Below are 27,965 nucleotides of genomic sequence, written 5' to 3'. Positions count from 1 at the left end.
GAGATTTTTAGTGGCCGCCTATGTGAGGTGGCCACTACAGACAGGTGGCTGCTATGGCAGGTTTGACTGTATGTGAAAATAATGTTTAGCATCATCCCATGAAGTAATGGCTCTGTGGTGAATGATCAGACAGAATCTAAAGATCCTTGAAGCGGCACGCATATTCCTCATCCCCATATCAAAGAATGCCTGCTGTACATTCGCTTTTACTGCACTCCCTGTATGCTACAAGTGACACTGTACTGGAGTCTTGCCCTCTCTGCTTGGCTCGTCCTTTCTCTCCCTCTCTCACATTACTGCATTCTTGTACTATGATTGCACTAAAAGACAAGGTTTTTCTCTCTCTAATCTACTTGGGGGATACCTGAAGAGCTCAAAGAGATTACATACATCATCATCACTGACTGTGCAACACCACACAGTAATGTTAAAATAAAAACAATAAAAAGAAGAGAAGAAAAAGAGAAAAGAAAGAAAGAGCAAATTTCTTTTTATATTTTTTGGTTTGAATAAATACCCATTCATCACCACTATGCTGCCACTTGCAAACAAAAACAAACAAATCACATTTTCTTTGTAATGTCTTTGCCACTATGTGACTATAAACAGCAGACAAAACAGAAAACATATATTATGTAATTCACTATCTTTACCTTTAGACTTTTCTAGTTGCATATTCATCATTTGGTGTGAGGGTTTTTTTTTCTGTAATTGAAATAATATGCTCAAGTAATGCTACAGAAATAGCATGCATTGCTGAATAAACATAATCAGAGAAAATATATAGCAACCTACTCTGATGTACAAATTTGTGTCTACAACATTCTGCCACCATGACACAAGTTGGACAATAAAAGAGAAGAGAAAAGAAAACAAGATGAATAATACCTTTTTGTGGATCTCCTCTCACTCTATTTCATTATATTTCTCTTGCATTTTACTACAAAATAGTTCTGTGATTTACAAGATATGTACAATATTTATATTCTTGATACCTCATTCTTTTTAAACTCCCCAATCTCTAAAATGGCTGAAAAAAAAAGGAAAAAAAAAACACTGTTGGGTCTATATATACAGACTAGTCAGACAGTGATTCTGTACAACCTGACACCTCATGTACAAAGTGCTCTCTACACAAAACTCACATCCTGCTCAGTCATGTGTCATTTCCATAAGTTAACGAGGTATTAGTCTCAACAGCTCAGACCTCTTTCGCGCCACAGGCATACGAGTGCCACGTGCACAACAATATGGCCGGCGCATCAAGCCTGCAATATCTGAATTACTGGAACCATTGTGGACAAGTTTTGCCGAGGGATGCATCTGCATGTCGTATATTGCAAACTTTCTTTCTGCAGAGACAGTGGCCAGGGGTGAGTACTGGCACGGGATCAAAAGGAAGAAGGGTGCAGCGTATGAGGTTTCTTGAGTGTACTAACAAGTTTCGTTCTAACGGGGGAGACAGCACTACCTGCTGAACTTTGAGGGAGGATCGACAAGGAGTGAAATACTATCAACAATTTCATTAAGCTCTGTTGTAGTCAAATGCTGGGCAGTCATAAAGGGGTCTTTTGAATTCTTAGATTCATTAATGCATTTCCACATCTTTGTATCACTTCTTGATCCACGCGAGAGGTCACTGCGTAGAAATTATTTGCCACGTTACAAACAAACAAACAAGATCGAGAGACCTCTTGGCTATTCTTCATTGCTTGTCCGGTCTGCATCACCATAACTACACTGTATTTTGTAAAATTTTGAGTAAACTTGCAGTGTAATAGTGCAATATGAACATTTCAACGCTTCTTAAAATATTGATGAGAGCATTGCATCAGCTGAGGATTACAAGATCACATATGAATACTTCTCCATTCCGTGAAATAGCTCTCCAAACTAACGCAAGAATGAGAAAGAAATTTGTTTTCAGTGCTAAAAACTGTGAACGGGTCAATGAGTAACCTCTGAAGCATCAATATGTTGTCCATTGTACTTGATTCTTTTGTAACTAGTTTGGTGATCCTGATGCATGTCAGACATCTATTTGGGCAATGGCACATTTGACAGAACGGCAGCCCAGGGAGACGGTGACCGAGACTGCAGAAAGAGACCGCTGATGATGAGTGACTCTCGGGATGTCGAGAAGAAGGATCAGACGATGCCACGACATGCCGAAGAATATCAAACCGAAGGGTGACGACGACTGAGATATTCTGAACAAGTCTGTTTGACGATTGTCTGTGTTCTAATGAATGCCATCACATGACAGGCCGGTCTGGTCAGAATTCCTCTACAACTCCCTCGCTTGGTAGAACAGAATGTAACCAGAATCTGAGTTCTTTTGCACCTCCGTGGCAAGTCCGTAGAATTCTTCTATGCTGGAGACCTCAATTTTCTGTTGTAGGGCAAACAAACAATTATAAACACACATATGTAAGAATATATAGAAGTGCAAAAAGTGGAGATAAATGTACACATATCAGTTAAGCCACGATAAATACATGACAGCAATTTGCTGCATATCATTATATTTTTACTTTTAACAAATCCCTCCCCCCAAAAGAAAATGACAATTTACTGCAAATTAAATATCCAACATCTTGCTAATATTTAAAGCATATCATTCCCACAAAAGGTATCTTCTTCTTGCACGGTAGAACAAAACAAATTCTACTTTCTGCCCTTCATGTAGTTTGAATAATGGAGTAGACGAACTGTTCTGGAAGAATGTAAAAGAATACATCTCCATGCATAGAAAGTCATTGCTCGAAAGGAGTTGGATTCCTGAACACTTAAAATCCACAGGAAAAGTATAGAGTCATGCTGAGGTGAAATCACAGTCATCTTTTCTGTGTGTTTGTCTACCATTTTCTTTTTGCTATGTAAGTCTCAGCCACCAACTACCAATGATGCGCCACCTCAAGAAATACAACTATAAGTATTTGTATTTTGCAATGGGGGTGGTGGGGGGGTGTCATGGTTATCTTTTTCTCAGTCCCAAGCTGCCACTCTGAAATTCATCTTGATCTATCATGTAGACTGTGGTTAGAAATTGGCATTTGTAGAGTCAATGAACTATTATATCAACTGAAGACAACTGATTATGACACTGATGAACAATGGACTTGTAATGTAACAGTCCGCTTCGCCATCTAATACGCACAAACTTGTTCCTCGTTAATCTTCACAACTCTGTGGTTGGACGTAACGTTGGGCATCTATGTTGCTCTGCCATCACAGTTCAATTTTTCAGGTCTTCTTCTCTGTTTTTTTTTTCTCAAAGGGAGAGAACATACTCTATGAGAGTGTTTCCCCTTTACCCTGCTTTATGACCGCATTCTCAGAATATCATATTGCTTTTGCACATAATGGTCATGCCCTTGGCTTTGAAGGGAAAGGTACTGTTTACCATTGGGAGCAGTGATTTAAAAAATGTTCGAGATATTACATTTGATGCATATGTGTAGGCTATATTCTATCACAAAACATCCCACCTTATAAAACTTCACTATAAAGCCTAAAATATGGAAAGAAGATATCACTATTTTTCTCAATAAACCGTAACTGTAGACAGTTTAGTCTAGAAACAGTTTTATTATAACTATTGTTCACATTTGGTATATTTAACAATACTTAACATTGATTATACTAATTAATATTTTCACACTGGTTGTTTCTATCCCTAACTCATATTTCAGAACTATTTTGAAGCACTAAAAATGGGATTCTGTTTCATCTGCAAATGGTGAATAATGCCTTCAATTCAACCTTTTCCTAAAGATGTCTACTAATGCTGCAAAGTTGAACTCACCTCCACCATATCGTCATCAAAGAGGAGCCAGAACCCAAAGCTCTTGACTATTGTGATGTAATGACCCCTATTAGGACCACTGTTGGGAAAAGAAAAGGAGGATAATTATATATTCATCATCTACCACATCAATTTTGGTTCTGGTAGGAATTACATCTCACTCTGCAAACACTGACTATGATAACAATAATCGTAGCATTTATTTAACCTTGATTGTAGTCTAGACTCAAAGCTATCACAATGCATACAATGTTTTGCCAAGTTTTTGTCTGTTTGTTGTTTTCTTTTGCAATATCCCTTGGGGTTTCTATTTATGTGCTGTAGTGCCTCTTCCACTATTTGCCGGAAAACAGTCCCAGTCTAGACAACATAAGACTACTAAAATAAAATCTGATGCAGATCTAACAGAGATGTCTAAAGCTTTTTACCCCTGCTGATGCATTTCAGATTCTGAAGCATGTAAAGCAACAGAAGAAAAAAATAAATAAAAGGGCGATTGCCATGTTGAGTGGAAATACATCCTTGCCCCTTGCCCCTTTTAAATGATGCAGCACAAACATGATACACTATTTTCTCCAAACACATAAGTACAGCTAAGTGTTTGTCACACACTCTAGTTTGAGACATTTTGGCTTCACGTATCAGTAACATTCTACGAATGTAGGACCCGGGGGAAAGCTTCTCTCGAAACAGTCTTCTAATCTAACCACACTGACTGCCGCTGGCTTTATGTATTTTGTTTCTGGTTTTTACAACAAACACTTGTACAAACGCTTGAGCTGCACAAACATCAAGTACAATTGCAGGAGGCGCTATTCTCAATTGAGCTTGCTGTGTTGGAAACTAGGTAGTTTGTAATCGTGTCCTACCTGCCACAGTGCACTACGACAGACACCAGGTCGTACAGCTTGTCCGGTGCCTCGGCGTCATCACTCTGGGGGAGAGAATGAAAGTTAGAAGCATTACTCTACATCCTTCACCTCCAAGCAATGCTGCTAGATTTGTATGAGCTCTTCCCGGTGTATGTTGCACGTAGGAGGATGCCTTACACGGCTCTTTTAAGGACGGTATCCTGGCCTCTGGCTACAGACAACCATTATAGAGTTTCAGCCGTTATCCATTTAGCGAGACATTTGAGCATGACACATTATATATGACGCTTCCCTTCGCTCACGTGTACAACAACTGGCCCCTCAAACTGGCAGCTGAACATATGGTGGCTGGATCTATTTAGTGTACAGCAGCATATAGTGGCTCCCCAACTGGAGTGCCCCTGCCCCCTTGCCCCTCTACATCCCGCCTCCCCCCCTCCCCCAATTTGGATGCGAGTTAGATTTCATTGACCAGGGTAATAATGCACTGTAGGGCACTTTGATCACTAGGGAACAGTGCAAAGGGATACCTCCGCACACTCACATTCACATCACATCAAAGCCTGGGAGAACTAGAGCAGAATAAATCTTCCATTTTGCGGTCTTGCTAAGTGACATGAAATGAGACTGTGTGTGCAGGATCAGATTCGGAGCTCTTGAACGAGTTCCCAGACGACGAAATGGACCACCTTGCTTACACTCGGGAGTGAGAAGGAAAACCTGGAGGACACCTTTTACCAGGAAGAGGGTGGTAGTGGGAGTGAGTTTTCTCGTCTTAAAACTGCATAGTTCGTGGTTCAATATATGATATGGCACAACGGGCTCAAAGACCATATCTAAAGGGATGGTATAGTTTTTGGTCGTTGTCCTATATAAGGACCACTTTGTTTTTGGATATCGCAGCCATTTCAAAACTGATTTTCATCAAATAACCTTTGAATTCCTCTTAAAATCGTATGCTCTTTCATACTTCATAAAGTAGTTTCTCATTATCTCACAAAAAAAACAAAACCACCCCAAAACAAAATTTGAAGCCCCACCTCAACCAAAGCTATACCATCCCTTTAAGTAATGGTACTTTGTGATTGATTTCTCTCAAGTATCATTATCAACACACAAAACAGATAGCCAGGCTACACTTGTAATTTGAATGAGTCTTGAAACTTTTGATTTCAGCAAGAGCTTATGATGTATGTTACCAGCCAGTTACAATGATAATGCTATGTTTTCCAAGAACAAATATATTGTACACAAAGAAATAATAAAAAAAAACCAGTACAACACACACACACACACACACACACACACACACACAATTATGAATTACTATTAAAATCTTTTCAAATACAATCTTGGTCACAGGTTCTTGCATAACAGTTTGGTTTTCTGAACAATTAGTATTATTCTGACAATTGAAGAGAAATAATTCAAGTAGAGTTTCAAATAGTGTGTGGACTACTCTACACATTGATAATGACTTCCAAAACTAGGATTAGCGATTGTCAATTGTACAGCAAGCTACTCAATGACCCCACCAAATCAAACTAAACTCAAATTCATCTGGGATGGCTGAGGCAGCACCATCACGCAAGTTCCCCAAGGTACAAAATATTGTACTTACCGTGTTCATTAGTCTTAGTTCGAGGGGAAACACGACTCGGTAGGAAAGCTTGGTGTATCTGTGTGACTGCTCCATGTACTTGAAGCGCTTTAGGTGGAGAGCCAGCAGTTGTGGAAGCTTCTTCACCTGCATCCTGAAACGGGGAGAGTAGACGGCGAAGAATGCTGTCAGTTAGTGCAATCGTGTACATCGTTCCCACAGTCCATTACTGATTTCTAAGAGGTTTATTTGTTTGTATGTTTGCTTGCCTGTCTTTATTTTTCTTTTCTTTGTTTTGCTTTTTTCGTTTGCTTCTGATTCAGATGAGGCTAAATCCAACTGGATAACTTGCGAATGTCTATCTGTGTTCTTTGCTATGCTAACAGGAGTTACATAATTCCTTTGTGATGGCGTACCACAAGAGTCAGACGAATGTGGCGTCACAGATACTGTGTTTCAATAAACATTGGAAAATTGTGTCAATTATAAATATCAAAATCATCCCTACAAAAGACATGTACACTTGGTATCTAAATTAGTCCAATCTGACAAATATTCTTATTGATGCTGTCAAGTGAAAGACAAGTTTATGAGTAACACTTTCCCAGTTACACTTTTTTTTTGTGATAAACCAATATTTGAGAAAACTGCCAAAAGAAGACAGGCACAGCTTCACTTCCATGTGATAATCATAAGACAGTTTACATCAGATAAAAATTATGCCAGTTACGTTAACTGCAAATGACAAAATCACAATATCAAACTTTTTGGCAAGATCTTCTCTGTGTTTGTTTGTCTTTTTGGCAAGAAAGTAAAAATCATTTTTGCCCCCCACCCCCCCCAAAAAAAAAAAAAAAAAATTCCCTGAGAAAAATTTTGCAAAGCAGTTTGCTGTCCAGCATGCTTGCAGAGAAGTTCTAATACAGAACTATCAGAAGGTAATATGAGAGGAAATATCAGACCAGATTGGTATAGAGTACAGAGGGTAGCAGCAAGCTGTATCACACACTACCCTGCCAAGTAGATTTAAAGAATTTCACTTTCATTACTTTTCAATATCATTTCCCTCTTTCCCTAGACAAATCCAGCACTACCAGGGTTTCTCTCAGCCCTTGTCCCACTAACATTCACATTCTTTTTAGCTTTGTCATTCACATTTTCTACAAGATTTAATCATTTTGACATATTAAAAATAAAACACACACACATACATTTTGTTTTATTAACGACTTTTCCATTACCATCACCAATTCATATTCAACATAAAAATACTTGGATATAGGCCTCAAAAAGGAGAGGAAAAAAGATGAAGGAAGATGGCAAGACTTTGTTATTCTTACCTTTTCTGTGCTTCTTGTTTGCTACAACACGTCTCACAGTAGTATTTGTATTCATGGCACAGTGTCTCTGTATTGCTGAAACCCCTGTAGTACAACAAAAGGAAACACAAAAACACATCATGAAGTATTAAATCAAAAGCTAATTACGCCATGAATGAAATGCAAAATCAATCAATATACACCATAGTAGACAAATCAGCACTGTACAGCTGTATATGGCTGATGGAATCAGTGTACACTCACGTAAAGAAATGATAACTGATACACTAAAATAACAAACTCAATTTACATTTGTGCTTCAAATTTTGCTATCTTTATCACTAACTAAAACCACTCTTCCCTCCTTCTTTTCCTTAGGATAGAAGCAATACAATTTCATCTATATTGATAGCTCTTGGATAAACTTCAAATTCATGTGCACCAGCCAAGAATCAGTGGTCTACAGAGGGCGCTCTTCCACTTCCTCTGAAAACTCAATGCCACATCCTGTGGAGAACAGCAACACTCGACTTATTCCTGCCCAGTTAGATTACACTTTACCATCCTGGACTAATCTTTGTCCTAACTAGATCAGTATAGGACAATTCCTACAGCACTGAGCACGCATGCAAGTGATTCTAACATAAAAGAAGTACACACACACACACACACACACACATTTATATATCTGTAGGCCTTATTTTTATTTATTCATCTACCTATCTATCTATCCACACATTCCTCAATCTATCTATCTATCTACCAATCAATCTATCATTCAATCTATCTATCTATCTATCTAGCTATACATTCATCTATCCATTTATGTATCTACCAATTAAAGGGGCTGCACAGTAAGTGGTTGAGGTGGGGATTCATGTTTTTTACATTCCTAAGTGAGATAATGAGAAACCTCTTATGAAATATGAAAGAGCATGTAATTTCAAGAAGGATTCAACATTTATGTGATGAAAATTGGTTTTCAAATGGCTGAGATATCAAAAAAAGTGATAATAATAAAAGACTACAGGCCAAGCCTTTTATTAGGATCTCTTTGTTTCACCTTGTTTTTGGATATCTCAGCCATTTCAAAACCGATTTTCATCAAATAAACTTTTGATACCCCTTACAATTGCATGCTCTTTGACATCTCATAGAGTGGTTTCTGAATATCTAGAAAAAAGTTAAAGGCTAAATCCTCACCTCGACCAGAACTGTACACACCCTTTAATCTATCATTCAATCTATCTATCTATCTATCTACCAACAAGTTTATCAATCTATCTGTTTATCCATCCATCTATCTATCTTTCTATCCATCTATCTCTTTCTGTTCTTTATTAATTCAAATGATCTATGGTCACATTGAGCAGGCAGGAAGGATCTCTCTTAATGTAGGAAGTCCAGTTGTGTAATTAGCAAGCTTGTCTCCTGGCTGGCTGGAGTCTCGCCAACAAGGACATGAAATTAAGGAAACATGTGACAATGGCACCACAAAGGCGTGAAATTGATCCCACGAATCCGCAGTGCATGGTTACTAATATATTATCTGTGGGTCACTGACAACTGCCACATCTCCAAGCCATCCCTCGACACAAGGGGATCAGAAAGTAGTGAGCATTGTACATACATAATCAAAACTTTAACCCGTTGAGGACGGTTTGATTTTGCTACAACACATATTTCTCATAGACACTTGCCCGAGCATACTCGGGACTCGTCCTCAGTGGGTTAAAGGAGACCTCCGGATGATTTTCAGACTTTTACATTTAAATGAACAGCTTGTAAATTGGTTATACTGGGTACGGAGTTTCAGAATTTATAGTGATTGGGATGAGGAATGAGAATGTATTCAAAATTTATAACAAATTGCAATGAACAAGGATAATGACATGGCAGCCTCACCCTAAGAATGCTTGAGTTGGGGCTCAAGGAAACAGAACAAAAGAAGAAGGTACGCATAAATTCTACACAGGTAAACTTGATAAGCAAGTGACACTGTAATGGAATTAAATGGCTACATTTCTGTAATATGTGAGCCTCCTATGTCATCATCCTTTTTCAGTATAATCTGACTTGGGTTTTTAACGGATTATTGGTTCCTCTGCTCAAGGACCACAATAAATTCCACAAATCTATACACGGAGCTGTCAATTTATGTACTACATGATGTGAAATTATGAAAATCATCTGGAATTCCCCCTTAATAAGCTGGGGGTGAAACCTTTTCTCTGGCATCGGGATTGCCCAAGTGTTTTGTGTACATGAGACACACTTTCAGACAGGGATAAATACGAAAGTGGTCACTTTTCAAGTGGGGGGGGGGGGGGGGGGGGGGTGGGGGAATTATGAAGAAGAAGTTTGCATTCACACATACCCCAGGAACAACCATTCATCCTTCCATATACAAGACTACAAGTCAATTTTCCCCACCTCAAATATAGAGAAAAGGGCCGTTATATTTTTTCCTTCATTTGTTTTTCTTTCGTCACAACAATTTAACACACATTGACACAAAAGCTACCAAGAGGGTCTTCACCTTACGTCAACTGAACGCTGTGAAGCCTTTAACACTATGCTAGTCTATGGTGTATACAAAACGACACTAAGTTTACCCTTTATTCATCCATTTATCTTTGTCATTACACAAAACACGACCTCCTTGGCATTCTTCAAGTAATGTCTAAAATACTGCGCTGTCACTCACAATGACAGTAAACAATTTCAGTTTCTATTCACTTTCATGAAAACTTCCTTGTGCCTTGTGAACCACTTTTACATACAGCAGTTCTACAAAACGATGTACTGTAACATGACATGATTTTAATACTAGCTTTTAAATGTCATAGCTTAATCTTGATATCGACCTGATTTTGCCAAGTTTTTCTCAAATATACCATGCTGATACGAATGCATTCATTCATAGGAAATGTTCTACGACAGAATTTTTATTTTCCTTTGTGAAGGCATGATACAAAGTCTGATGACACACCAGTTGCCTGACATTGCCGATGTGCATTTGTCACTAAATAGCTGAACTCATCTTGAAAGTCTCTTCATTCTTCCACATGAGAATTTTGTTTCTTCCTTATTTTTACCTCTAATTGAGGTGTTTTTTAGCTCTTCATTTCAGTCCTTGCAAAAACAAGAAGTATTTACTCTACCATTCAAACATAAAAGCAAAGTTTGCATTTATTTTTTTTCTTCATTTGAAGTCAATATTAATCATTTTTACAGTACTTCAAAAAACCCCACCACAGTAAAATCAGCACTTTTCACATAATGCTTCCCATAAAAAAAAGTTAGACAGAAGGTTCTTCTTTCTTTCTAAACTAGGCCTGTATTTCATACTTTGTGCACTGCAAATGAAAGCACATGAGTATCATAATCCAACTGCAAGAGAGTGAAAACAAATGCCTTGTAATTGCACAGAATCTCAGATTCTGCAATAAATGATATTCCTCACCTTAAGCAGTGCGTAATTGATGTGTTCTGCTCTACATCCACAGACAAGTCTAGGAAATCCTCATCTTTGCTGCTGACCTGGTGAATAAAAACCAGACACGACTTGAATGAATGTTAAAGAAGAAAGCAATTTGAGATACAGGATGTTTCTGTAGGATGAAACTAGACGCATTATGCTAGGTTCCCACTGCCGTGCAATCCGCAATGCGTGCCACAATTGGCCATTAGTAGCTGATTGTGGAAGTTCTGTTTTGTTTGAGAAAACTTTTGGATGGTTCAGAAATTGTCTATTAAGATCAAAGTGATTGCCATGACTGGCCTCAAAATCTGATGAGATCACCACATTACTCAACGATTAAGACCACAGTTTCAATCATGGGGCAAATTGTCATAGACACTTAAACAAAAAATTCTACGATCAGCTACAAATGGTCGATCATGGCATGCGTAGCAGATTGCACGACAGGGGGAACCCAATATTAACAAATGGTGGTTACACCCGTAGAACCCTGACTCTGCTCTGCTTGAGGATAAAAAGAGATCTTCCCAAAGTGTAGTTCACGATTGCCGATAAGGTAACCGTTCCAATCACAATGGTATCTCAAGGGCCTTCACGTGGGACCCTGGCATTGTTACAGATTGGTTTTTGTCTAACTTCAATTATGGGTTAGTTTCTGGAGGAATTGCATACACGTGTAGGACGCTCAAAGAACAGATTCAAGGAAACCTGCCAGGATATTTGACATCTATGTCTGCTGTTGCACATGAACAAAATCAGTATCTAGACGTCTCTGGAGGCCTAAAAAAAGTTGCCGTGAAACTGGCAAACATGTACGACACATGTCCCGGTGGTCTACAATCGGCGGTAACAAACTCACCCCCTCACAGCATAGACATCTCGTCTCGTTCGTCAGCGTCCCCTGGAATATCTCGTGGATCCAGGTCGGGTCCGATTTGGTGTCGTTGTTGTTGCCATTGATCATGCCGTTGGGAGTGCCCGGCTTGCCCTTCCCTGCCAACTTCTCAGCTTTTCTCTCAGCTGTGGAGATAACAAATGCCATACGGTGTAACAACACTAAAATGACTAACAACAAAAAGCATAACAAAACACCTAATATTCTCTACCCTTGAAAAGGTACGCATGAATACAATCATTACAGAACACAAAACAAATGCAAACTTACAAAAAATGATTGACTGTGTGTGTGTGGATGTGCATGTGTGTGTGTGTTTTCATAGACACTAGTCTGAAGTGCCACTGAAGTTTCAGTTAAAATACTCTAAAATCAGTTCTCCTTGGTAGATAGCAAAATTATGCAGTTATTTTTGTTTTCATACCACACTGAGTATTCGTATTCGGTTACCATGACATTTGCTCCAGCAACAATTGCTCCCCTGAAATAGTTGCACGCTAAGCCAAACATAAATTCTCCCCACAAACATAACCCTAACCTTAATCCTCACATCAAACTAAACCCTAAAACCCTATCACAACCATTACCCTAACCCTAAGTCCTTGGAGAAAAAGACCGTGGCAATTGTCACAGGTGTAAATGTCATGTCACCTCTTTATTCACAACTTGCAAAATTCGCATCATATACCGGGTACAAAATAAATAAAACACAATCAACAATATGGGACAAGGCATTAGGAAGTTAAGATGCAGTTATAATGTGTCCAATCTTGTTAACAGGCATATCAGAGTTGCTAATCCTTTAATTCTACCTGGAATAAGATACAACCAAATAATGCAACAACAGCTAGACTGAAATTGGAGGATAGAGCTACCTGTAGTGTAAATGGAATAATCATTTAATTTGACAGTCCTTACATTTTCTATTCTATTATTACTATTATTAGTATTATTATTATTATTATTATTTTTATTTTTTTTTTTTGGGGGGGGGGGGGTTTAGGGTGGTAGCATTTAACATCATCACGCAGTGTTAGGCCAACCTCCATGCTACAAACTCCATGTAGACCACACTATAGTTACCCCGTAGCACTGCACTCATTAAAAAACAGATAGTATTCGAGTGTATTTTGATGCATCAAAGAAATGATTTGTGCTTCAGTGGTTTTTTTTTTCTTCCAAACTCCGTCTGTACAGATTCATGCCAACAATACGCTTCTTGTCTCATAAAGACCACATCACATAAAATGCAGTCTTTGTGCAGCACCGTGGTGCGAAACAGAATTCTCACGGTTCGCTGGGCCAGACAACCACAAACAAATTACTGATACATGTATTCATGCTGCCATCAAGTTAAAGATTCAATAGTTAAAAACATGATTTACGAGAGCCATTTGTGGCACTGTGCAGACATATAAGACTCTTTTTAAAAATTCTTTCAGCTCTTTGTATGTACAGTACACTGTGGAAAAGGTCTATTAGTGTTAGGTGTAATGCATTGCATTTGGGTTGGGTTGAGTGCTTGTGAGGAGTGGGGGGGGGGGGGGATGAGTTCTTACGTCAGGTAATTTTCAATCATACGTTGAAATTCACAAAATAATGAATGTGAAATCAGATGACAGCAACTTCGGGAATTTACAACTGGGGGGGGGGGGGAAGAAATGTGTCACTCTTTTCCCAACGTAGCAGTACAAAATGACAGATATAGCTTGATCCTAGCCTAAGTGTTCTTACTCTATTGTAAGCCTACTTATTGTATGTCTGACTACTTCCTGGGGTTATCCTATCTCCTAATACAACCATATCTTCATGGACGAAGAAGGGAGATTGGGAAGAAAAAGAAGAAAAAGAAAATAGAGAAAGGGGAGAAGAAGACCAAGTTCAGAATACAGAGATTATATTTTCTTGAAATGATATTCATGGCACTGTGCAAAACTGCTTTTTATATTGGTGAGTGGACTGGATATCAGGGAACAATTCTAAAGACATCGGAAAGATTGGTACATCCCCACTGTGTTCATCATTTCCGTCAATACCAGATGAAGGTTAATACAGAGTATGCCATATATGTATCGGGTCAAATTTTTCACAAATCGGGATTCCCAACAATTTCACGAGTGGTTTAACCGGCTATCATGGAATATAGTCATGAATGAAGAAATGTACATTGTATGTTCATGTTGCATTCATGTTAGGATCAGAGTTAGTATTTTTGTGTGATGTTAAATTTGCAAATAGCACACGACTCGCAAAATTTGCAGAATACGGGATACCCCCCGAAATATATGGCGCATACAGTATCATACTGTCCTGATAGTAACACCTATGCACTCTGCACAATTGTTAGATGTCCAAAAACAAATTTTGTGTATAAATTTTAATTGACAATAAATTATCTTGAATTTTGAATTAACATTCTCGCTTTGTACGTATTCAGCTCCACCAATGCAGTTGTGAAGCTCATGAACACAAGTGTACATCCTGACATACCGATCTTCCTACCAGTTTTAGATGTTTTATACACAGCGCATACACGGTATCTCACCTTGTAAGAGGTCTGCTATCGTGTTGAGCAGGTAGATGAGGAACTCGTGAGCATCTTGCTGCATGTAGTTATCGAACACTTCTGCAAAAGAAACAAAAAGAAAGGGTATGTAGCATGAAGGATGAGGATTCCACAGTTGCAATCCCTAACTTGTGGGAGCTAGGAAAACACAACCAACAGGTACAATGTCCACATGTGATCTCAGTGTTGAGCAGCTCTTTGTCTGTCTTGTAAACAAAATTTCATTAATTTCTATTTTTCTCAAGTATTGGGAACAGATGGAACTTATCTGTTGAGAAGGACATGCAAAAACATATTTGCTATTTTCATACACATGAAGAACAGGTCAGATTTTCTTTTGTTCTTGATGAAAAAATATAAATTGGTGACTTTTTGTAATACAGAATGGTGTATCCTAAGGGTTTGAAATGCTCTTTCTGGGAGGTTTTCAGTCCACTGACCTGATCTCAGGACTTATAATGTCCCTCGAAACCATTTCACTATTCTAACTCTACAAACGGAACACTCATTAGCCGCAGACACACTACAGCTGTACATGAAATTATGCATAGTTTGCTTTCTGCTAACTTCCAGAAATTTGAGGTGGTCACACTACCAACAAGACTGTGTGTAGTTTCAGTGATTGAAACTACCCTAGTTATGGTATGAAAAAGCCCCCCCCCCTTGAATATTAAAAAAAAATACAAATGTGTAACAGCATGCAAAAGAAAGCACAATGTGTGCACACAACACGAATGGATATATTATCACTTCAAAACTTCTTGAAGTTTCAGCTCTGCGTGGTCCAATACTACATAAAACTGCACATAGTTTTGCGAGAAGTGAGGAATTTCCCAAATGCACGAAGGAAGTTTAGCAGGAAGTTTTTCTGGTTACTTCTCAAGAAGTTTGTGGTCACACTGCCCAAACTATGTGAAGCAAAATACCGGGCAGTGAAACTACCTCGAACGTGTAATTTTGCACAGTGTGACCACACCATCTATGTTCTCACCAACACCAGTTTACATCTATGCCATGTAACACAACAATTATTATCAAAGACTGATTCTTGTTGGTTTTCTTTTTTTTTTTCTTCTTCTTCTCCACTCGAGCACCACCTGGTAAGAATTTCATGCCAAAGAGAGAGAAAAGAGAAAGATAAAACTCAAGTGCTGATTTTTTACCCTCATCTTGGGGCACGGTCTGGCTACGGTACAAGACCAGAGATAATATTACATTTGCACCTTCACGCAATGGAGATTATTTAATTCTACAATCGTAACTCTGGTACCAGCATAATTATCCAGATTTGAAGCCTATCCGCACGAAGAATCACACAATTTACGCCACTGGTCCCACACGATTACCAGTAATTAACATGGACACAAAACAAGCCATCATTCACCCATACACTGCCTTCTTGCTACATACACGTTGTATCTGGCAGGTAAAATGTACGACCTAACCAGCAATTGTGTCCACTTGAGGATGTGCATCAGCGTATTATGTCAAGGCCAATCATTATCACATTCAATATAAACATTTTTCTTGCCACTGAGAGGGATTTCACAGACAATGGTGTGTATTTTCTAAATGTTTTGGCTTTCACCTATTAACTAGCCTAGTCTTGAATTATAAGCATTATAAATCTATATTAGTTTGTAATGCACTATCCACATTATTAAAAAAAAAAAGGAGAAAATGTTCCATACTTTCCCACAACACTAGACTGTCACTGTATTCTTTAATTCATGGACAGAATCTTCATACTTTCAGGGTATCAAGAATTTACCTTACACTGTACCTCTCACTGTAAAGTAAAAACAACATTTCTCTGACAGTTTGATAACTAGCTTTGCTTTCTTTGATAGTCTATGGAAATAGCAGCATACTGCACTGTATGCAAAGCAAAATAATGGTGAGCAAAGCACAAATCATCAAAGAGATAAGAGACTTGACAAAAGTTGAAGTGTTAATACACTGAATCAGACTGTAGGCCACTGCACATTTAATGTACAATTATGTACATTTTGTACATACAATCAGTTTGTATTTCAATAACTAAAAAGGATGGGAGGTGGATATTGCTCAAAACATAACATGACTTCAAATAGCATTATACACAACAGAAAGAAGACATTTGATCCACTTTTTGTTCAACTTGCTACCCCTCATTCTTTGAGTGATCAATACAAACGAATGATCACAGAGCAACTGTTTGTCTAGCACAGAAACAGTGCATATTTACTTTAAATAGACTTTGACTTTCCCATTCAGAGGCTGCTTAACAGGCCATGGCTTGTTCTGGTTTGCAAATTGATGGAATGCGATGCCTGTGGCATTATTTGTTTTTCAGCCTACACTGGGAAAACTCAAAGAGCTTTGGCAGACCAAAGCAGTGTGAGACACAAAACTTTCATCTCATTTGTGGGCACTGCAGTTGCCCAGGACAGGATATTGAGTCTCAGACTTGCAGAGTACGTACACCGTATTAGTAAAGTTGCAATTCTACTACTAGCCCTAGTGATCAAATTTCGGCAGAAAATAATGCTCAATAGCTTAATGAAAAAATATACAAATAAATGAAACAAGCATTACACAGGTTTACTGATCTTGTCACATCAAAGCAATGTTTTGTTTTGATTTCCTTCAATGAGCTATTCAATCAACCTGCTTCATACTGAATACAATCCAATGCTTAAAGGGGAATGAAACCCAAATATGAATGTGGATTGAGAGAATGCAGAATGATTTATAGTAGAAGACATTATCAATGAATTTGAGGAAAATCGGACAACCTGTTCAAAAATTATGAATATAAGTTTTAGTACAGCCATTGCTGGATAAGAAGACTGCAACAATTCATAATGTCACATATACAATGATATACAAAAAAAAAAAATCATTTTAGAGAAATCAACATATTTTCATTTTTCTAGCTTAATGAAAGAGCACTTGGCTTGAAAATCTCTTTTAAAAGGCATGAGGAAAAATCATTGCCTGTACAATGTATCAACAAATATCAGTAGTCAGGGAAAGGGATGAGTATTTTTCATAAAATATGAAATTTCGTGGAATTTTCTTAATATTTTCTTTATGTCGTTGTCCAGCTGTGACATCACAAATTATTCAGTCTCCTTATTCAGTGATTGCGGTACCACAACTTAAAAAAGCTTTTGAAAGGATTGTCCGATATTCATCAAACTTCACTGATGTGTTCTACTACTATTTCTGTATTTGCTCAATTCACATATATTGGTTAAATTATTCCCCTTTAAAACGAAGTGTGCAAAGCATCTGCTGCTGCAACGCTGGGCAACAAATCGAGCAAGTCTTGGGGCAAGTCTTCTGGTTGTCGGGAACACCTGTCATTACCGAGGTTCACACAAAATTGGCACATAGTGGTATGCATACATTCGTAAACATGCTGCTTACCATTCTCCTTTTTTAACCTCGCCACAAATTTCTTGGGCGCCACCACGCCCACTTTCTTCTTCTGCGTGTTGATGCTGTTGAAGAGGTCCGCCAGGCAGGTCAGCAGCGTCTCCTTCTTCTTTGGCTGCGTCTTGTAGGCCAGGACCCGGTCCCGGAACGGCTTGCAGAAGTACAGGGCCTGGAGCACTGAGTTGCAGTAGCATGTGTTGCCAAACTTTGGGGTGAGAAGAGATGATGGGGAAATATGAGGAAGAACAAGCAAATATTATATTCACATCATTTCAAAACCATCTCAGCAGCCAACATGAACAGAGACTCCAACCCAAAGCACCTTCTGATCAGGAGATTCTCCCACCTGAAACCCCTAGCAAACGGGAGACTCCAAGGGCAGGTCTGACTCCCTTTTCTAAATGAGAATCCAAACATCACACGGCCAATGTCCCGTCAACACAGATGAAACCTGTATGGTCATGCCTATTTGGATCAGGACTCAAATCATTGATTTCCGAAAAGATCGGATCACCTAATTTGTCAGTGTTGACAAATTCCAAGTCTTGTGCTATCTAAGGCTTATTTTTTGCAACATACAACGTACAATAGCAATAAGTAAGAAATCCTTTCGAACGGGAGACACAGAGCCAGGGCGGGAGAAATTAAATCTCAAGCGGGAGAACGGGAGATTTTGCAAAAATGGGTTTTCGGCGGGAGATCTCCCGTCGAAAACGGGAGAGTTGGAGTCTCTGCATGAATAGCAATTGGTGGGACAGAAAGAATGTGACAATGCCATAGTTTGCCTCAGGACTGGCCATTCATATACATATGTACAAATTTGTATTTCAGATACCAGAAGGAAAAAAAAAGTTTCCCTTAAACACTTACAACAAATCAACCCATTGTCTCCAAGAGAGAGAGAGAGAGAGAGAGGGGGGGGGGGGGGGGAGGGAATAGTTTCAGAGTTTATAGAAGGTACACCTTGATTCCTATGCACATAGGCCATGGTGTGGAATAAACATGCCAATCTACATTAATGTAAGCAGAATAAAAAATGATACGCCATAACATGCTTCACAGTGTATCTTCCACCGTTTCTACTGTTTAATCATGACAAAAGAATCAAAATCGGAGTAAACCTCACAGTCCTCTTAATCAACTTGTACTGAAGACATTACTTCCATGTGGAAAATGAAAACACTCATACAACTGTACGTTCTTCCTTCACACATTTCCATAACAGCCTTCTCAAACACTATATATATTTTTATTGTGGAACGCTAAATGTTTCATTTCATTTTTTTTCTCTAAATGTTTTTCATGATAGTCTACACATCCACCTATCATATGTATTTAATTCACTGCCATTTCTACCATTTTATCTTTATTGCAAAGTAAACTCTTATTCCATTCTACAAATTGCAATCACTTATGCACTAATTCCTACATTGAGTAACATGGATCTTTAAATTGTCATATCTTGCTGAAATCAAACAAACAAACAAAATGCCCTCAACACACCATGCTCTTCTTTCTGTATTTGAAGATGCAAAAATAAAACAACAGACACACTATGTACTCTGCACTGTACAAAGTTTAAAGATGTTGACATCTATTGCAAACTTAATCAGCATTCTGTTATGCATGCACACCATTGTAATGGAACATCTGATTATCCTGAGGAATGCGGAATTCAATCTTTGAACATCACTGTAAATCAAATATTTACAATACAATATATTTCCATTTCACCTTGAATGGATCTGTTTAACATTACCACACATCTTATTTTTTGAAACTGCATTGCTCTCTCTTGTTTTACTTCTGAAAGTCAGTGTTGCTAGAATGGTTAAATGCACATTAGTGCAAATATTGTTCTACATGTTTCCCAGGATTCATAAAGCATACAGTTGATACTGTAGAACTTACTCAAGTTTGGGTTGTAAACTTCCAAGTGATCCTCTATATCTATGCCCTACTTTTAGCTCATAAATATATTCATTACCTGAGCCTATTCATTTTGGCAAGTAGTGCAGGTTGTCAAAGTGTTTGTGTGGAACAGTAGTTATAAAGAGATTCAAAGGATCCACATAAACTGAAGTGCGCATAATAGTATCGCATACATGTATGAAATATGCAAACATTATTAAATCTAAATTTATGCCGTCGATCCACTACAATGTACGATGCAATGAAGAACGGTTGCTCAGTCTGAAGAGGGCAAATATTTACCCTTTTCAGAGTCAGAGTTGAAAAAAAACCTTTTAAATGGCTATTCTGCAGGAAGTCTTAAAGTCAGCCCTAAAAAGGACTTCACTTTGGTACTGGTTGTAGTCACAGCGGAGTCCAAAACTACTACTGTATTATACCTCATGCTACAGGTGTACAGGTAACTATATGTTTCCAGATCTACTCTTTCCTTCAGATTGATTACATATAATAAATAAATAGTAGTCCAAATGTACACATCGATATGAAACCTGAAAAATTGCTATTCTAAACTGATCTCCCTCTATTAGGAAATGAACAACACAAAACCTCCATAACACAGAAAGGAAAAACAAATTCATGCAAATTACTCATACTATAACTACCAACCAGCTCAAGTACAGTGATGTAATAATCACGTCACTTGATTGAATGTACTGCATGTACCACTGATAATGGAGAAAGCCTAAACTCCTGAGAAAACTGATATTGCATCTTTTATGTCACTAATCAGATAGCATAATGCTTTTCAAAGAATAACATGCTGAAGTATTCTCTTGGGGAAGAAAAAATGATAAATCAGAGTGAAATTTAATACTGTGAGAATCTCATCACCACCACCAACAACATGGCTGATTCATTCTAGATAGTCATTCTCAGAAAAAAAAAAAATTATAATCATCATCTCCTTTGATGTCTAAAAATACACCATCCATACCGTCAGGTATTCATTCTAGAGTCTAGACTTTTCTTCCATATTACAATATCACATTTAACAGTGCACTGCACATCATCACAGGGCATTGATTTTCATACTGGGAGATCTTTACCCGCAGCTTTGCTCAGGATGAGTCACAGAAGAAAACATTCTTGACAGTCTCATATTGCACAAAATGATGTACAGTGGTCAAAAACAAACCTGAAACCAGCCTTTTAGAAAAAATGTTTATGAATATCAACCTCTTCTTTTCTCACGTGCAAAAAACCCCCATGAAAAACGTTGGTTGAAGAGTATTCACAATGCATCCATTTAAACGACAAGTTTACCTTTTTACACATTGTATGGATTGAGAGAATTAATATATTATAGCAACATTAGTAAAAAAATTACTGAAACTTTAAGGAAAATTGGACAATTTGTAGATGAGAAGACTATCACAGCTTGTGATGTTGCATGCATAGAATATAAAAAATATTCTACAAATTCAACATATTTTCACTTTTCTCACATAATCAAAGAAGATTTAACTTAAACCTCTTTCAGAAGGCAGATAGGAAATAATATCACCCTTAGCATACACAATTAACAAGTCAAGGGTACACTGTATGTGCACTCTTTTTTTTTTTCAAAAAAAGAACTTTTGATATGAAGAATTCTCATTTTATTTTCCTTATATCGCTGTAGTAGTCTTTTCATCCAGCAGTTTGTGCAGAAACTTTCGAACTTTATGACTTTTGAAGAGATTGTCCAATTTTCCTCAAACTTTCACTGATCGATATGTTCTGCTGATATTGCTGCTTTCACTCAATCTATATGTGCATTGTACATGTATTACTGATTACTGGTTGCACAAATGATATTTTTCTGTGAACTAAACAGAAAACACTTTTTAAAGAGAAAAAAATTAAGCAGTGTCTGCAAATTCTAGGCTTTGACGGAGAGAAAAAGAAAATGGGTAAAAAGTGTGCAGCAAAAAGGATACAGGACTCTCTAAATCATGGCTCAATTGTTTTAATGCGAAACCATCTAACCCCACATACTGGTACATGCCTATCCCAGAAGATCAACGATATGCAATCACACTATTGTATTTCACTTCGGTGAGGGGAAAAGCATAGAATTATTATGGTAGCACTTACTCTGAATTAAGATGAGAGTGATAACAGAGAGAAAGAAAAAAAAATAACCAAAAAATAACCATACAGATTTAGCTTGGTAAATTAATCTGACATGTGAAACAGTCAATGCATGAAGTCCAATACAATACGAGGACGGGATAAAATTTGAGAGTTCATGTACACTGTATTCCTGGTACTGGTATCTCATTTCAGCTTGAGGTATACTTGTATGCATGCGTTATCCAAATGTAAAACCGATCTTGAAAAATTTCCATTGCATTCATATATCCTCTTCCAACTATTGATGCATATTGAAATACAAGAACAAAGGTATACTCACATTGACAAGGCCGAAGTAGTGTTCACTGGGCGGAAACTGGTCCGACCCTATCTCTTTCTCCAATGCAGATGCATTAGCTCCCTGAGGTGGGGGGGGGGGGGGGAGATAGTGGGGTTGGGGTGAAAAGGAAGGAATAAAGAGGGGGGGGGGAGATAATGGAAGGAAGAGAAAGAGGGAGAGGGGGAGAGAGAGATAAAAATATGGCAGGCTTTATGAATGCGCAAGAATTTTTCAATAATAATTCATTCACACATGATGTGTCAAGCCAAAAGAGAGAGAGAGAGAGAAAAAAAAAAAGAGAGATCATCATTTTGATTGTGCCTAGAGCTACAACGTACAGACCTATACAATACAACAATGCATATTGTGTGTGTGTGTGTACATGTGAGTGCTGGGGGGGGGGGGGGTGGGGAGGTAGCTGATGAACACAGGATCATTGAAGTGTCAGTCATTAACTGATGAGTATCCACAATCTCCACCACGTTATTCACATACTTTTCATAAATGGACTTTTTGCCTGAAGGCAACCGAAATATGCAGACAAACATTCAAAAAGAACCCACATCCCCCCAAATAAAACGGGAAAAAAAGTTTGTCACTATCTAGTGTAATCATTGAAATGAGGCACGCAATACAATGTTTTACATCTGTGCATTTTTTTTCTGAAAAGATGTGCCAACCTCATGAGTACATGGAAGAGAATATATGGAAGAGATTGCAAAACATGGCTATACAGCCTTTAAACTTGGGAGGTGGGAGCTCCCATCTCAGGGCTATTAAAACTAAATGCACTCAAATACATGCACCCAGGACAGCAGAGTCAAATTGCCACCAAGTCACTATACAATGTACATATCTGTCATTAAAAAAACAAAAAACAAAAAACAAACACACACACAAAAAAACACACAAAAAACAAACAAACAAACAAACAAACAAACAAACAAACAAACCCCCCCCCCCCAAAACAACAAAACAAAACAAAACAAGAAAAAATCTAAGAAGCAATTACTGGTGACTATCCAGTCTGTACACGTATCTCCCTCCTTCCATCTCCCCTTGACAAAATACCTACAGTACATGTACAAACTGTATGTCAAAGTTGTATAAACCTATTCGGTTTTAAGGTACCGTACTGTAAAGTAAAGGTGTCATCCCCAACTACAGTGTAGGAGGGCTTCCAAAATAAAATAAACGTCTAGAGAAAAGGTGATTAAGTGGGTTACGTAATGAGTCAGGTGCTTTGCTATGTCAGTGCATACTGTTGGGCACACTAATCCAGAAATTTTTGTGTGTATTTCGTGAGGAGCCAAGGTTCGCAAAAATAAAATGCACATGTAACAGATATAATACAATGTAAGCTTCATGCCGCAAATATTTCTGGTTTTACAGTTGCTTGAAGCCCCCGGTTATAGTTGCAATAGACATTAGCACAAAAAACAGCACCCACACCGAACCTGGGTTGTACAGTAGGTCTATTAGTTTACCAAAGTAATTGCTTGTCATACCGTTTTGTATACTGTAAAACATGATATATTCGCGGCATGAATTTTTCGCGAATTGGAGCCGACAGCCTTTTTCGCGGCATGAAATTTTTGCGAAGTGCCACTGCCGTTTAATGCATATAATGTAAACATGGACTTTTGCGTGCATTTTAATTTCGCGAATCTTGGCGCTCGCGAAATTCGCGAAATTAAAGTGCACGCAAAAATTCCTTGTTTTACAGTAATTTGTCATCCGCTACAATCCTTGGAAATATACCTGTTTGTCAGGAATGAAATTTTTACTTTCAAAGCCATATGAATATCTGGTTAGCTATTGTCTACATACTGTGCTGTACACCTGTGTAAAATGTATATTTACAGTTTACACCAGTCTAAGCAATGTACACAGAACTGTGTGTTCAACCTTCGTACATTATACAAACAGGAAATGACATCATTGTATCTTGGTGCCAAAACAATGGAATGAGGTCAAACTGATAATGTACATTGAATTATAAATTGTGTCAAAGTCAGATCAAATGTGTGTTATCTAGAAAGTGACTTGCCTTATAAACTCATCAACAAAGAAAAAGAAGAAGAAGAAGAAATACTTTGAAATGCAGAATGTAGCCTATCAGAAATATCAAGTAATTACAGCACAGAGCTTCTCATCTCTTTCAACAATCAACAATCAATGTCACTAGCATAGAGCCTGCATGGTGTATGTTTCCCGTTGTTTGCTTTGTACAGCCTCACATGTTTCCATAATCAAAGCATTCATATTATCAATTCATCTTTCAGTGTAACTTTAATTTATGGCTAATTTCACAACAAAATGCAACCCCCTCAAAAAAAAAAGACAAACAAACAAACAAACAAATGACAAGCAATCCTATGCTTTCTGATCACACCATGATACCACGCACGCTTAGTTTGAAAATATCACACACATTTTAACATGTGTGGGTACATACTGTCAGCAGCTTGAAACATTACAGTTACATGTTATCTTTTTCAATTATGACTCAGTCTCACCAACGCATTTAATCAATATCCTGTGTGTGTTTCAGTTGGATAGGTACTGGTATTTTTCTATTCAAATATCAGGAAAACTACCCAAAAACCATGACTGTATCAACACTGAGATTGAAAGCAATGTGAAATTATTTCTAAAGCAGAGGGGTGAAGATATGGGGCATGAATTTTCTTCAATTTGTCTCCCTCTGTACAAATGAAATTTGTAAGATTGCAACTTCTGATCTAGAATAGATATTTTAACAAATATTGAGAGTCTACATTGTATTGAAATGTGTACATCCTTTTTCACCCTAGTTCAGTGACAAAGCACAGAACCAAACACTATGGTACTAAGATGAATACAATTGGGTAAACCGTATGGAAATTTGGAATTTATGCACACGTGTGGTATATATATGAGTCAGCTCAATATCAAACCCAAAGAATAAGTTACCGGGTACATGCGTGTACACATACTATGTAAAGTTGTACTTTAATGTAACATTACCATTAAATTGATCAACAGGTAGGGTTTACTTCTCTCAGTAGGGCTATTTCTTATCTATTTATCAATTTTAATTTTAATTTTTTATTTTTAACCACGATCAAATTTATGCTCTTGGTCTAATAGGATGGACCTAATATCTAACATTCTTTATTTCGCTGACAGTGTTACACATGTTGCTGACAATGGGTAGATTCAATGGACCAAAAAAAAAAAAAAGCAAACAAATGTTTAGCACACTTGAGAAATTGTTTTCACGCTGGTACATGTATCATGAAGCAGAATGCATGAAAAAGTCTACCCTGAAAATGCTCCATGTTTTTGTCATACAGGACATGTAGCACCCTACAACGCTTGTATATGATTGTAAAGATATTTGCCATCTGACAACCAGATTTCTACTTAATATTTCATGGACACAAATAGAAACAGTTGACCCTCCATATTGCAATATTAGCTCATCATTCATTGTATGAATTTGTGAACATTTTAAATAATGTACTGGACAGGATATATTCAATGTAAAGTCCCTTACATCTCTTGGCTAAATTCCCAATAAAGCACACCTATTTTAACAATTATCATGATTGTAGATATACAACAATGCAAGTGCTTTAAAAGTAAAAAAAGAAGGGAAGAATTTTCATATTTAGCAAATAAGAACAGTTCACACAGCTATGTATAAGTGTACAATCAGCAGGTGCCGCCGGCCTTACAGACTGGCGCTAATGCAGTTTCATATCCAAATGGATATCTCATGTTCAGTGGGAACATACTGCATCAAAATTGCACAAAATAACTTCTAACATGTAATCATAGCACTTTAACATAAATCTCAACTACACTGAATCACAGAAATGGTTGATTTCTGCTTCTACGCTGTAGATTTACATCAGTCTGTAAACACACATTACAAGCAAAAGAATCCGCATGCTTCCAAAAATTCTCTCTCAACTGGCCACGACTATGTCAGATGCATTATTGCACTAAAGCAATGATATCGAATGTCGAAGCTGAGATCGACCATCTGATGTGAATCACAATTATCACATTCATGTGGGTGATTAAGAAAGAAAAATCCATCTGTCCAGAGGAATTTTATAACATTTTTTCTAAAACTTTTTCACAGTTCTCCTCCTGAGAAGGGATTCCATGAAGTCAGACATACACTGTAGAGTTGTAGTCTCCATGTAAATTAGCTCAACGGGACATATCCCAGACAATAGATACAGATAAAACAGTTGGCAGACACTGATCTTTTGATCAAGAGCTCTGCAGAGCTCTGCAGTACATGTATTAAAGGGGTTGTACAGTTTTCATTGAGACCTAAATTCAGGTTTCTAACATTTTTTGGCAAGATACCTGGTAATGAGAAACCTCTTATGAAATATGAAAGAGCGTGTAATTCTATGAGGAATTCAACGTTTAGCTGATGAAAATTGGTTTTGAAATGGCTGAGATATCCAAGAAAGAGCGATTCCAATAAAGTGTGGGACCCACACTTTATAACAATTGCTTTGTTTTTCTTTGTTTTTGGATATTTCAGTCATTTCAAACCCGATTTTCATCAAATAAACTTTCATTCCTCTTAAAATGGTATGCTCTTTACTGTATCATAAGTGTTTTCTTGGTATCTCGCAAAAAGTTAAAAAGCCCAATTCTCATCTCCACCAATACTGTTGTTGTATTATTAAGTAATTTTTAAATTGTTTGGTCTGGAAGAACTTGTGAGTTATTGGTTATTTTCTTGGATATGAAGCTGCGAGTGTGATAGTGTCCGGACGTTAATGGTCTGTTAACAATAAGAGTTGGTAGATTGATCTAGAGTATAAATTCATAACTGTAATTAATTGTAAAGAAAAGTGTCTATCAAAACTAATAGATACAAGAGATGGTCAAGTCATTCAACTAGTCAAACAATACAATTATTTCAGGGATCTGGGGATGTGAATTATTAGGTTCTATTTAGTATTGTCTAACGTTAGAAATAGTTCCACGATTAACATTGATCGACATGGCTGAGAATGGGACCATGGCCATGCACGTTAGTAAAGAAATGGTTATTTTGGTACAAGTACAATTTACAAGCTCATTCTCACACAAATTTCCACCCTTCGCTCATGGTACAAGTACAATTTACAAGCTCATTCTCACACAAATTTCCACCCTTCGCTCATGGAGAGTCTACATGACTTTACAATGTATAATTGAATCTTATCAACGACAACGCCAACGGTCGTTGTTGTTGCATGTGCATGCCCTGTGCTGTCCTGTCCCTAGGCTAGCCCTGCCCTCTCGTGTGTCGTGAGAGCCGCATATATCCCATTCACTGCACTGTCACATCACATTGAAGTTTGCATCGCGAACGTACGGCGAGCCCATGTATGTCGGCATGAATAGAATGCATGCACACACAGAATTGAATTCCTCGGTTCGAGCAAAGTGAATCTCCGAAAACTTACCATTCTTGAAACTAACGAAAAACACGAATACATGTACGTGTTGAAACTACGTCACTCCTTGGCGCATTCGGGTTTAAGTGAAGCTCATGCTCTTGTAAAGCGTAATCAGAAGACTCTTGGGTAGGTAGGAGGGGATGGTTTCAGCTGGCATTCACGTTCTG

At 37.8% G+C, this 27,965-nt stretch overlaps 1 protein-coding gene across 2 annotated transcripts; it reads right to left on the bottom strand.

The window, feature by feature from the left end:
• On the bottom strand, positions 1-27,953 carry LOC139729386 (ubiquitin carboxyl-terminal hydrolase 12-like). 2 transcript variants are annotated; one of them, XM_071640313.1, is made up of 11 exons: positions 27,805-27,953; positions 22,337-22,417; positions 17,959-18,172; positions 14,524-14,604; positions 11,943-12,103; positions 11,066-11,142; positions 7,621-7,704; positions 6,302-6,434; positions 4,678-4,742; positions 3,809-3,887; positions 1-2,392 (listed from the first exon to the last, which is right to left on the bottom strand). In XM_071640313.1, the coding sequence occupies exons 1-11, from the start codon at positions 27,835-27,837 to the stop codon at positions 2,288-2,290; spliced, it is 1,113 nt and encodes a 370-aa protein (XP_071496414.1). In that variant the 5' UTR covers positions 27,838-27,953; the 3' UTR covers positions 1-2,287. The 2 variants fall into 2 exon arrangements, with proteins under 2 accessions (XP_071496414.1, XP_071496415.1); XM_071640314.1 differs by having other exon boundaries at positions 3,809-3,875.
• Between the last annotated feature and the right edge of the window lie 12 nt (positions 27,954-27,965).

This window comes from Diadema antillarum, unplaced genomic scaffold, assembly GCF_040938485.1.
Source record: "Diadema antillarum isolate AM-2024a unplaced genomic scaffold, OU_Dant_1.0 seq00000235_RagTag, whole genome shotgun sequence".
NCBI classification, from domain to species: Eukaryota; Metazoa; Echinodermata; class Echinoidea; order Diadematoida; family Diadematidae; genus Diadema; species Diadema antillarum.
This window is presented reverse-complemented; position numbering and strand designations above follow the sequence as displayed.

What these genes read in the sequence shown, in the direction of transcription:
- LOC139729386 (XM_071640313.1), bottom strand. Translation starts at nt 27,837, where the DNA reads ATGTATTCGTGTTTTTCGTTAGTTTCAAGAATG. An exon ending in TTTCGTTAGTTTCAAGAATG is followed by an intron (nt 22,418 to 27,804) that starts GTAAGTTTTCGG and finishes CCCCCACCTCAG; the next exon opens with GGAGCTAATGCATCTGCATT. An exon ending in GAGGTTAAAAAAGGAGAATG is followed by an intron (nt 14,605 to 17,958) that starts GTAAGCAGCATG and finishes TTTCTTTTGCAG; the next exon opens with AAGTGTTCGATAACTACATG.